This window comes from Pelobates fuscus, chromosome 1 (genome assembly GCF_036172605.1).
Source record: "Pelobates fuscus isolate aPelFus1 chromosome 1, aPelFus1.pri, whole genome shotgun sequence".
NCBI classification, from domain to species: domain Eukaryota; kingdom Metazoa; phylum Chordata; class Amphibia; order Anura; family Pelobatidae; genus Pelobates; species Pelobates fuscus.
This window is the reverse complement of record NC_086317.1, coordinates 126,265,038-126,277,753: the sequence shown is the minus strand read 5'-3', so window position 1 is coordinate 126,277,753 and position 12,716 is coordinate 126,265,038. Positions and strand designations below refer to the sequence as shown.

Genomic DNA, 12,716 nt, shown 5'->3' with positions numbered 1-12,716 from the left:
TGCGCTCGTTTTTTTTTTTTTTTAAATTGCGGCGGTTATTATGTTTTTTTATTTGGCCTTTTTGGGGGCTGAAAAAAAGAAGATTTTAGAAGAAAGAAAACATTGAATGGTAAGTTATTTTTTTAAATTTTTTTTTACAAGTTCTTAGTTAAAGGTCCCCCCTCATTATTTTTAGGGTGAGGGGGGTAGGTAGGGGGATCATTTTTTTTGGGGGGGGAGGGGGTGACTAGGGGTTTGGGGACCCCTAGTCACCTGGGGGGGGACATTTTTTTTAGGGCCCCCACCCGCCGCTCAGGGGTGGGGGGCGGGGGGGGAGGACAATAGGTTCCCCCCTATTGGTATTTAGGGCCCCCGCCCGCCGCTCAGGGGTGGGGGCCAGGGGGGGAGGACATTAGGTCCCCCCCCTTTATTAGTATTTAGGGCCCCCATCCACCGCTCAGGGGTGGGTGCCAGGGGGGAGGACATTAGGTCCCCCCCTTATTAGTATTTAGGGCCCCCAACCGCCGCTCACGGGTGGGGGCCAGGGGGGAGGACATTAGGTTCCCCCCTATTGGTATTTAGGGCCCCCACCCACCGCTCAGAGGTGGGGGCCAGGGGGAGGACATTAGGTCCCCCCCTTATTAGTATTTAGGGCCCCCACCCGCCACTCAGGGGTGGGGGCCAGGGGGGAGGACATTAGGTCCCCTCTAATTAGTATTTAGGGCCCCCACCCGGCGCTCAGGGGTGGGGGCCAGGGGAGAGGACATTAGGTCCCCCCTTATTTTAATGTAGGGGCCCCCACCCACCGCTCAGGGTGGGGGTCAGGGGGGAGCACATTAGGTCCCCCCCCTTATTAGTATTTAGGGTCCCCACCCACCGCTCAGGGTGGGGGTCAGGGGGGAGCACATTAGGTCCCCCCCCTTATTAGTATTTAGGGTCCCCACCCACCGCTCAGGGGTGGGGGCCATTGGGGAGGACATTAGGTCCCCCCCCGTATTTTACTGTAGGGCCACCAACCACCGCTCAGGGGTGGGGGCCAGGGGGGAGGACATTAGGTCCCCCCCTTATTAGTATTTAGGGCCCCCACCCACCGCTCAGGGGTGGGGGCCAGGGGGAGGACATTAGGTCCCCCCCTTATTTTACTGTAGGGCCCCCATCCACCGTTCAGGGGTGGGGGCCAGGGGGAAGGAGATTAGGTCCCCCCCTTAATATAATTTAGGGCCCCCACCCACCGCTCAGGGGTGGCGGCCAGGGGGGAGGACATTAGGTCCCCCCTTATTATAATTTAGGGCCCCCACCCGCTGCTCAGGGGTGGGGGCGGGGGGGAGCAATTGGTCCCCCCTTTAGTTTAAAATCGCGGGTGGGGGCTCGGGAAGGGGGACTTTTTTTAACAGTGTTACTGTTTAATAGACATGCCCCTACTCGCAGTATAGCGAGTAGGGGCATAATTTACTAATACTAAGTAATCTTTACTTAATATTAGTAAATTTGGCTGAAAGACCAATTCAGGTCTTTCAGCCTTTTAATAGATAGCTCCCTAATACCGTGGGAATTAGGGAGTTATCTACTTATTCATTCCTGTAATTACACTGACTGGCCAAGTAACTTACATTTTATATGAATGTGTGTTACTTGATTGTTGTAAGTGTTGCAAATGCTTACAGGTGAATCCTGGCTACGTTTGTATACTTTTTATTTAAAATTGTATACAATGTAACATTCTTCTTCTTTCACTGGGTAAGTATATTAGTACTAAAGCAATACTGTGCTTTGGAACTTCGGCAACTTCGACACTTCGACACTTCGACACTTCGGAAATTCGGTAATTTGGGAACTTCGGGACCTCGGCAAATCGACAATTCGGACATTCGCAAGTTCCCGAATGTCCGAATTGCCCGATATTCGTCCAAATTCATATTCAGACCGAAACGAATTGCACATGTCTAGTCATGGTGCTCGGAGTCTGTACGTGCAGCATTTCAGTGTGAAACACTGCATATATTTAATGTTTCTGTCAGACTTTAATTATAAAGTTAGAGTGTTCCTGCACTTGTTAACATTATTGAGCCCCTACTTTTAAAATAAAATTGTTAAACTCATCTTTAATCTAGAGCTGTCCCAGTCTCGGTGCTGCAGTTGTTCCGCATGCTACTATATTATCATAATCAATTATCTCCGGCCAAAATCAATGCTTCACATAAAGTACACTTACAGCAATCCCTGTCCTCTGCCAGTCGGGTGCTACTTATAGAGAAGCATTGAATACAATGGCTGTGTGTTTGGCTGTGTTGAATGAATTGCAGAATAACTTATAGTGAATGTCTGAGTAATAGACAGCAGAGGCATCCACAGTGACAATTTTAAGAACTGCTGTTAAGCACAAACAGCAGTGCTTACATTTATCAAGATAAGGCCAGGGACTAATGAAAGTATTTAGAAGACTAGATGGGCCGACTAGATGGGCCGAATGGTTCCTATCTGCCGTCACATTCTATGTTTCTATGTTTCTATATCAGAGCCTGTGCAAAAAAAAAAACCACTACAATAAGATGTAATGGTTTTGGTGCTTACAGTGTCCCTTTAACACTGAAATGAAAAAAATAAATAAAAATAATTAAACAAAAACACACAATCTCCCTATTAGGGTAGCTGTGTGAGCGTCTACCAGATATCCAAAATAGGGGGTAACCCTGGTTAAACTTGAAAAAGAAGAAAAAAAATGATCGAGGATTCTCACTAGTAGATCCAAGATCACAATATGGATATCTGAATAAATGGTCTACATGAAAAAGCAAAAAATTAAAAATAAAAATTAAACAAATAGTTTATTATAAATATACAATAAACCTAACTAATTACTTAAAAAACACCCATATATGTGAATCCCAGATGGGAGCTATAAAATCTCAAAATGTCAGAATACCATACTGAGCAAATCAGCATAAAAATGCCTGAGGTAGGATGAGAAATGATGCAGGTGGCTAATCCTATATAAAAAAAATGGATATCAAACCACAAAAATAAACAGATCCTCTTATACCTCTAAAGAAACCGCTGTAATTGCAGAGTATCTACATAATATCAAATAGTTGCAAGATGTTCTAATAGGTAGAGACCACCCAGTGTTAAGCTTCAGTAGCGCTCACACAAAAATTGTGAAGAGAGGAGACGCTAAAATATATATGAAAACACTGGAATTGGTACAGGTCCACTTGGCATAAAGTAGCTCAGATTGCTAACTAGTACTAGATAGAGAGACACCTAAATAGATATCCTCCCTATAAATCGTTGACAAGGCTACTAAATCTAAAAATGCCTCACAGATAGTCTATCCTTCAATAGCATTCTTGCAATAAGACCATGGAGTCAGACAATGTATCCTTCAATAGCATTCTTGCAATAAGACCATGGAGTCAGACAATGTCAGACCCATTCTGCCTTTGACAAAGGCGCTTTAGTAGCGCCGAAACGCGTTGGGCGATATGTTACTTTTTCACTCTGCACGTTTTGTTTAGCACGGTTCACTTATAATGGGGGGTTTGTCAGCTTTTAATAGGAGCTTTAATTTTGCAGCCTTTTACCGACTAGGGAGCATCTAGACTTAGTGGCTACATCCACTTAGTTACATTGTCTGACTCCATGGTCTTATTGCAAGAATGCTATTGAAGGATAGACTATCTGTGAGGCATTTTTAGATTTAGTAGCCTTGGATTATGATGTTGCTCAATTGCTCAATTTTCAAGTCCATCCCTGTAAACATTTTATCAAACCTGTGTTGCAAAAAGGGTGACAGATACATTCCAAATTATTTAGACTCCTCATTCTGTCAATCCTCGCATGTCAGCAAACAGCACACACGTAAACCTATAACCAGAAATCAGTCATTTCCTATGTGTGATTGATTCATAATGAGGCAGAGAGCATTTTCCCTTGTCGATGTTAAACTAGTGTATACGTGCAAGAATTCCAAAGCAGAATAATAGATTTTATCTAATACTTTGAAGTGTTTTGTCTTGGAGCATTGTCTGTCTTAAAATACATCAAGAATTACATGCACTAAATATTTAATACACTATAGTCACTAAAACAACTTTAGCTTAAGGAAGCAGTTTTAGTGTATAGATCATGATTGTGCAGTCTCACTGTTCAAATCTCTGCCATTTAGAAGTTAAATCCCTTTTGTTTCTGTCCATGCAGCCCTAGTCACACCTCCCCTGGCTGTGACTCACACACCATGCATAAAAAAAAGTTTAAAAAAATGTTTCACTTTCAATTAGATGTAACTTAGTTCTTATTTCCTGCTCTCTAAAGTGAACTTTAATCATACACAGAATGCTTCTGTGGGGTTTAGCAAGCTATCAACAGTGCAGGGGATAATACATTTTACATTAAGTAGAATTTGCAATGAAGGAAGTATAAACATTAGCTGACTCTTTACAGGAAGAGTTCAGGAAGTCTGTGCAAGTCACATGCAGGGAGGTATGAATAGGATGCATAAATAAAGTGATTTACCTCCTAAATGGCAGAGAGTTGAGCAGTGACACTGCATGGAAATGATTAATACACCAAAACTGCTTCAATAAGGTAAAGTTGTTTGGTGACTATAGTGTCCCTTTAAGTCTTTGAATGAACAATGTGTAACAACAATCAACATTTAGATTTTTTTTTATCGCAACTTTATTTAAATGCCATGTGCAACTTGTATTTGCAGATCAATGTACTGTTTTGCCATAAACTATGTATCATTTGATCATGCAACATTACACCTCCATACACAATATGGCTTATTCACTAAATTGTTGAATATTGCAATAGCAATGATCATATATCATTTCTCAACAATTTGGAATTTAGTGAATAGCCCTGATTTTAGTTTTTTTATGCTAGAAGAGAAAATTGTTTACCTTTTGTCCTCAGCTTCTATTATATGAAACAAGTCTTTCAAATATTGTGGAACCCGAACAATCACATTTTCCGAAGAGTCAATGTATTTAAGTTCAGGATGCATGGTGAAGTCAATGATTTCATTCAAGTAGGCCAGCCACTGAAACTGTAAAAAAGCAAAGTGTAAAATTGTGGAGAGGGGGGGTCATGTGAAGTAACGTACACAAGCTTTTCATTAAGTAATGTTGACTATTGTCAAAACCCATAATTAAAAAAGAAGATTTAAAATAGATGTACAACCACAAATTAGGCCCCAGACATAGCTAATGATAAATGGGAGACATTTGTTTTAGTTTTCTACAAAAGAGAGCAATTTTGAGTTCACACTTCCATGTTTGATATAGTGTATACTGCTGTAGAAGCTATGCCATCACCTCACCTGAATACTTGTAAGCTTTATTGTCCTTTTGCAAGAGACACTTTATGACAGAAGTTACCATAGAGAATTACAAAGGGCCTGTGTATAACATGAAAAGGAAGCTGAGTATTGCATATAGTTGCTAAGCAACATTATCAAGGACATTGAGAAAAGCTACGAATGCATTGACAAATGGCCACAAATTTAGAAAAAAAATCCTCTTTAAAGTTTATTTAAAGAAAATACTAAAATAACACACCAGAAATAAGAGGGAAAATTCAGGTATCTTAAAGTGGCTCGGTCACCTAAAACTTATCTTTCTCTTTTTGTTTCCTCTTCTCTTCATCTTTCCCAATCTGTTCTTATTTTCTCATCTATTTTTCTTTAAAACACAAGACAAGTAGGGACTACTTTATCTTATGTATTTTTCCTACGCCTGACAAATGTGACAAACAAGTGGAGTTCCATTTTCTTTGTCACAGAAAATTCTTCCACAATGCTCATCTCTTATTCATGTCCTTCCTCCATTACCTCAAAAGATCTTTGTGCATCATTTATAATGATAGTAGACTTGGGCGTTCGTTTGCAGACGAATTTCGGCTATTCGTCCATTTGTCCGAAAGATGAATGAGCAAATCCAAATGACAAAAAATTAAACAAAAAAACAGCCTGCTTGTAGGCCTAAATTTCTTCCATGCAATTCATTCTTTCATTAGTTTGTTTTAGTTACAAAATTAAAACTTTGCTCCCTGCCACTTCTTATATTCCACCTTTGCCCTCCTGCACCTACCCACCATGCTACTAAACAGTGAGCAGCCAGTGGCACCTACCTGTTATAAAAAAAGACAAGTGACTGGGTTACTATTGCTGGCCAGTCACTAATATAATAAAATGGAACCTGTAATTAACTGGGGGACCACAAGTCGGGACTATTAAACAGGGGGGAGAGGGGGACCTAGTGTGAGGGTTATTTAAAAAATGACAAATGTTTCCCCATCCCCCACTCAATGGAGGTGGATCTATTGTCCCCTGCAACCCCCACCAACTGCAGGGCTTAACTCCTTTGCCTGACAGTGATCAGCTGATGCAATTAGCCAATAATCTAGAAAATCTGTTTAGGATCTTCCGACTCTACAGTGTTTGTATATGAGGCATCCAGCGGACCTAGGTAAGAAGTCAATCCATTCAAAACCAGGTTGCCTACTTACAAAGGGGAAAAATGGAGTGTCAGGACACTCTTGACACCATAGCCACTACACCATGCTATAGTGATAACAATACTTGGAGTGGTCCTTTAATCATCAGCATCAGCAGCAGCTTTTGGAAGCGTATTTGCTAAAGCAGCCTAGTCATACCAGATATTTACTCACCAAGCTGGCTCAGGTGGACCTAGATACATTTATTGTAACACCAAATGTAAAACCCACATGTCTGTTCATAGAATCTTAAAATTTCCACTATATGCATCATTATAATGACAAACAAATCATTGCAACTTATTTCTGGCTTTGGAAAAAATAAAGACAAATATTGTTAACATTTATTAAAGTGGTCTTCAAATAAATTATCCAAGATATATACGATTATACCAATGCCAGGCTAGGAATGCAGACAGATAATTATATAACATACCTGTGGGATCATAGAAGTGAGCTCGGAGATGTTCATTTTATTATATATTGCTTCACTTGTCCTGTTTTCGTGAGGGACTGTTATCTAGAACAAGACATTTAAAAAAAAAACAGTGTGTCTTTCAGATTAAATCATGGATTTTTAATATTAAAGTAGATGTATCCTTTTTTAAAGCAGTATATCTAGACAGTAAATGATATTAAAAATGCTAGACAGACAGACAGACAGATATTGTAAAGCACTACGGAATCTGTTGGCGCTATATAAATGGCAATAATAATAATAAAAATAATAGATAGATAGATGTAAGTTACATTGGTAAGCACTGGTGTTGGTGCAATGATCATTCCTTTTATTTATTTCATGACAAGCTATAGTATTAGATCTTGTCTATTACTGCCATCTGCTGGCAGTGTTGCAATCACTTAATGAATTATTGGCAATCTACCTCTATGTGTCCTACTCAAACTATTGTAATCTTAATACATGACTATTCTCACATTTGCTTCGTTCCCATGAAGTCTCCTGCTCCATATTACTTTGTAGAATGTTGTTTTTATTAAACTTGCTTTGAGCCGCTAATTTTATTTTACACCTACACCAATGCTTGCATAACTCACGTTGACTTGCCATTTGGGATATCATAAAGGTTAGTTAAGGGTTCTTTCTAGATTATATAATACTGTTCTAGAAACATCTTAAAGGGACACTATAGTCACCTGAACAACTTTAGCTTAATGAAGCAGTTTTGGTGTATAGAACATGCCTCTGCAGCCTCACTACTCAATCCTCTGCCATTTAGGAGTTAAATCCCTTTGTTTATGAACCCTAGTCACACCTCCCTGCATGTGACTTGCACAGCTTTCCATAAACACTTCCTGTAAAGAGAGCCCTATTTAGGCTTTTATTGCAAGTTCTGTTTAATTAAGATTTTCTTATCCCCTGCTATGTTAATAGCTTGCTAGACCCTGCAAGAGCCTCCTGTATGTGATTAAAGTTCAATTTAGAGATTGAGATACAATTATTTAAGGTAAATTACATCTGTTTGAAAGTGAAACCAGTTTTTTTTTCCATGCAGGCTCTGTCAATCATAGCCAGGGGAGGTGTGGCTAGGGCTGCATAAACAGAAACAAAGTGATTTAACACCTAAATGACAGTGAATTGAGCAGTGAAATTGCAGGGGAATGATCTATACACTAAAACTGCTTTATTTAGATAAAGTAATTTAGGTGACTATAGTGTTCCTTTAACTTTGATTTATTTTAAGCTTATTTATAGTATGCTTTGTACGCATTAATTTTTTTTGTAATTAAACATTAATGACAATAAGGGCCCCCAGCCATTTGAATGAACAAGTCATGCATTGCTTTTCAAGAGGCAAACTTTTTTTATCAAATGAATAAATCAGCACAACCGTAAATCCGACAGACAGAACATTTATGCTAAAATGCTACTCTGGTTTCAGAAGGGGATATTTAATGAGGAAATATGTTATTTTAAGTGATTTTAGCAAATTGTTTGTGGAACTGTGAATTGAACATGGTTCTCACTTGAAGCATGAATACCCATAGTAATTGGAAATCATAAGCAGGACATAGGCATGACACAGGGTTGCACTTTCAGACATATAAGATATAATTTAATTCCTGCAAGTTAAGCCACTACAGCAAGTTAAGCCATTTTCTACAGAACAATTTTTCAACAAAAAGCTTTTTAATGCATTCAAATTAAAACCGGTTTCACATTTAACCAGTGTGGTACAAATATTTATTTAATGAGTAAGACAATTATTGCATGATATGCAAATGACTGCAGTGACGGTGTCTGTTAGGAGTTGGAACTCAGTTTCACAGAACAGCACACACTTAAAAACACAACTTCGTAGCAGGCCTTGAACTTAGGTACAGTTATCAGGTAGATCTGCAAAGGCTTTATTATATATAGAAATAGAGTAAAGATTCTCAGGCATTAGTCTAGAAAAGGCTTAGATAGAATGCTTTCCATCTGGTAAAGGATGTATGGTAAGAGGAGAGTGAATAACCCACAAAACCAATGTTGGACACCACAAGCATACATATCTCTAATATCTTTAATGGTCAAGCAATCATGTTGACACAGTTTTGATATGTATGTTCAGGATTTCTGGAGAAGTAGAGAAGATGAAGCTGTTGAGGTTTATGATGATGAAGCATAAAACTAGAATAAAAAGTGTTTTAAGGGTTGGGCTTGATAAACTTAAATCTTTTTGCAACCTAGATTACTATGTATCTATGTAAGTATATCTAGGAAGTCCTCGAATATGTAAATCAGAAAGTTTTGGAACATAGAAGGTCAAGCACAAAAGGTATTCACAATGACCTTAATGTGACTGAATTCTTCTTCCTCTAAAACTCAGATAAGATTATAGATACTCTGAGGCACAAACTTGATGGTAGCATCATTAAATTGATCCAAAAGTTAAAGCATAAGAGAACTTGGATATTTGTTCTTGATAGTTATGTAGTTTAATGTGCTATAACCTACACAAGGATGTAGTTCCTCATCCTTATTTTTTACACACACAAAAAAAATATGTTGGCTCTTATAGATGATTTATAGGGTCAAAAACACATTTGGCCAGATTCTCATTTACGTATTCTTTGAGGTGTTTCAGTTGTGATGAAAGTTATATGTGTTCATATGAGATAGTGGCCCCACAGAACAGATTAAGAGAGCAGTTGTAGGGATGTCGGAGGGATGTAGGAGGTGATCTTTCTGCAGTTTTGTTGATGACATCCAAACATTGGTGGCACTTGTCAAGTAAGGTTATTATAGGATTAGGTAAGAGTCATTACAACAGTAGGAGGATTGTGAAAACATCTGCTACAGCAGATGCATGAAGAAAAGAGACTTTACCAATTTTTCAGTTAATTGACAGGTTGTGTGTTTTCAGCTATGGGAGGCCAGGGATGAGTGGAAATAGAGGAGAGGGTACCAAGTCCAGACATAGGTTATCTGAGTCATGTTTGTCAATGGGAATGAGTTCAGAATGTCTCCTGAGTTACAAGTCCTATATTTAGGAGGCCACAATACACAATGTGTAGGGGAAGGAGGTGTTGCTTCTCTTAGATGAGTAGATTAAAGAACTGTGCCAGTTTCAGCAATGTGCTCCAATAAGAGAGAGCAAACACTATGCTGCAGTATTAATTAATTAATGGCTGGATACTCATGGCAAAGCAGCAGTTTTCATACAAAGGAATGCCAGATATCAAGGCAGTGGGGCAGTTATGGAGATACATACCAAGGTCTCTGATCTATATGATAACCAATGATATTTTAACATTAAGACAGATAAGAAGGAATAGACATGCCAGTTCTGCCTTGGAAAACTTTGGCAACCCCGTGTGGAACTTGTTTTGCAGCACTAGCTAATTCAAGAGAATGCTATGGTATGTCTAAAGTCTGACATATTCTTCCACTGGCCACAATCTTTAGTTATGATTGAGTAGTAGAGACACAATGGTAGTCATCATACATAACTCTTATGGCTGCCTTAAAGGAGTTCCCTGGGTCCAATAATGGGCTGGATCTGGCAATAACAAAATGACAGGTGCTTTATATATGGTGAAAATATCAGAAGAAAGCAGAATCCAAATCTGTACTGGAAGAGGAGCCTTAGCAATGGCGGGTGGTGAAAGTGTTATCAGAATGGCTTCTGCTAGGAGTCTCTTTTGTTACAACATAAAGGCCTGACCTGTGTAACGGACCGTTTCGCTCACAAGAGGATAAAAACCGTTTAGGCGATAATCCCCTTCCAGATAGACCAGCAGCTACTGCAAGCACCAATCTCCCAAACTGCAAACTACACGAATCTTCCAACTCCCGAACTGCACACACTTGAATTCCCCAATCTCCCGAACTGGAAACATACGAACACTGGAATAGCTGAACAGGAAAAGCATACAATCCGCTTACACTCCTGGTAATCAGCATACAATCCAATTCCCCCAAATACGAGACGGCACTTCGGTTTGAGGGTCAAGCAGAATCTGGTTTACTGGGTCTAACTGCCCGGCTTTTATGCAGGTCTCCCACCTGGTGGACACTCCCCTAGGGGACCAGATGGGAAACTGGGCAACATATAGGACACTGACCAATCACAGACATACACCTTTAAACAATCCCACAATGCATTACAATCCCTCCTCTCTGCCTTGGAGATAATTGAGAAGTAATCCAATTATCTCCAAGGACAGAGGCAAAACTCCATTACACACATGGCAGACAAAAAGACAGTAAAAGACTTAAAATTACATACTGATACATTTAGTACATAAAACATATACATTCTACATATCCCTAGATAGCTTAGATCTGGGCGCACATTATTACCAAATGGCGCTCAGATCACATACATACAGTTCAATCGCCATGGAGCCAAAGTCTTTCCCATAGTCTTTCGTTACACGAATAGGCTCCATGACATGGCTATCTGGGGTGAGGCTGTTCATACGGTCAAACTACCGAATGAACAGCCAGTCGGTTCCATTACCGAATGCAGAGGTAAGGAGGCTGGCGGCTCAGCTGTGTTCGCGCAATAAAGCGTCCGTTTTCAGTTCCATAGTTTGAGCGCTGAACACCGCTGGCCGTTCAGGAGTTAAAATGGCCGATGCCACGTGTTCGGCAAACGAACAAAGGCCACCCAGCGTTCATCAATTAAGCTGCGGTTAACCGCAGCTTCTGGGCAGTCAATTGACGGCACACTCAAGCTCCCAGGTGGTCCCTCGTACGGTAGTTTGTTCGGTAGCTGGAATCTACTGAACCCCCGGCAGAAAGGCACGAACAAGCCTTTCTGCAGGGAAAATAAAAGCTTTAACCTGTAGGGCCATAGTCCAAAGGGAGCAGGCGAGCAACCAGGCTTCTCCAGTGCCCGGTGGCGAGGTTGGTTCCACCACAACCTGCTTCTAGTTTGATTATTACGTCATGACCTAAGGACACTCCAAGCCTTGGAGACTAAATCAGGGAGTCACAAATCAGCCATGGCAGTGGGGAAATTGCAGTATTTGTTGCAATAATATTTGTTGCACTGAGATTCCATCCACTAAAAATAACACAAAAATATAACTCCTTTCCTCCATAGATCAGTCTGGAAATAATGCAGAACACACCTCACTGTACATGTAGCGGTTGAAAACCTCTTGTAACTCTTTCAGGGACACGCACAACCCTCTGTGCCAAGGAGCGAGGGAATATTTCAGGCAGCACCTTCTTTGTGGCTGACCACAATCACTGATGGTCCAGGCTACTTCCTGATTCCCTGACAAACTATTGAAACTTACTGGCTCGGTAGAGTTGAGCTGCCTTACTAGAGCTAATATGTACAGGGGGGCAGATAGGATGAATGAGAACAAAGCCCTCCCACCCCCACCAAACCCCATAGCAATGCCAGTGATTATTAAATTTTAATTATAAAACACCAGCTGACTCTTTAGGCTACTCATAGCTGAATACAGAGCACAAAGTGACATATGACAGAGAAGAATGTGGAGTCTGTTCACTAAAAGGTGACACAAGGTGACCTTTCAGCAGTTAAATTGTCTGGACTACAAAGTATTACAATGCTATTAATTTATATTTAGATTACTTACCTGAGCAAGTTTTGTTTCCAGATCAATTATAGATTTCATATCAGATATAGCTCTTGTCTTGTTTGCTCCAAGGAAAACTGCAACATCAACCATTAAATGGAAAAGGGCATCTCTGTACTATGAAAAAAATAAAAAAGGGATAAAATATATATGTAAGGCCACCAACTTTTTAAAAT

The 12,716-nt window shown here is 40.1% G+C and overlaps 1 protein-coding gene across 1 annotated transcript in view; it reads right to left on the bottom strand.

Annotated features, from left to right (window-relative positions):
- Positions 1-12,716, bottom strand: part of PHEX (phosphate regulating endopeptidase X-linked) — a 231,325-nt gene that overhangs the window by 145,608 nt on the left and 73,001 nt on the right. The window contains exons 7-9 of the mRNA XM_063450262.1: positions 12,541-12,657; positions 6,914-6,997; positions 4,884-5,029 (exon numbers count right to left, since the gene is read on the bottom strand). Coding sequence (XP_063306332.1) covers positions 4,884-5,029; positions 6,914-6,997; positions 12,541-12,657 — 347 coding nt within the window. The remainder of the gene's footprint in view (positions 1-4,883; positions 5,030-6,913; positions 6,998-12,540; positions 12,658-12,716) is intronic.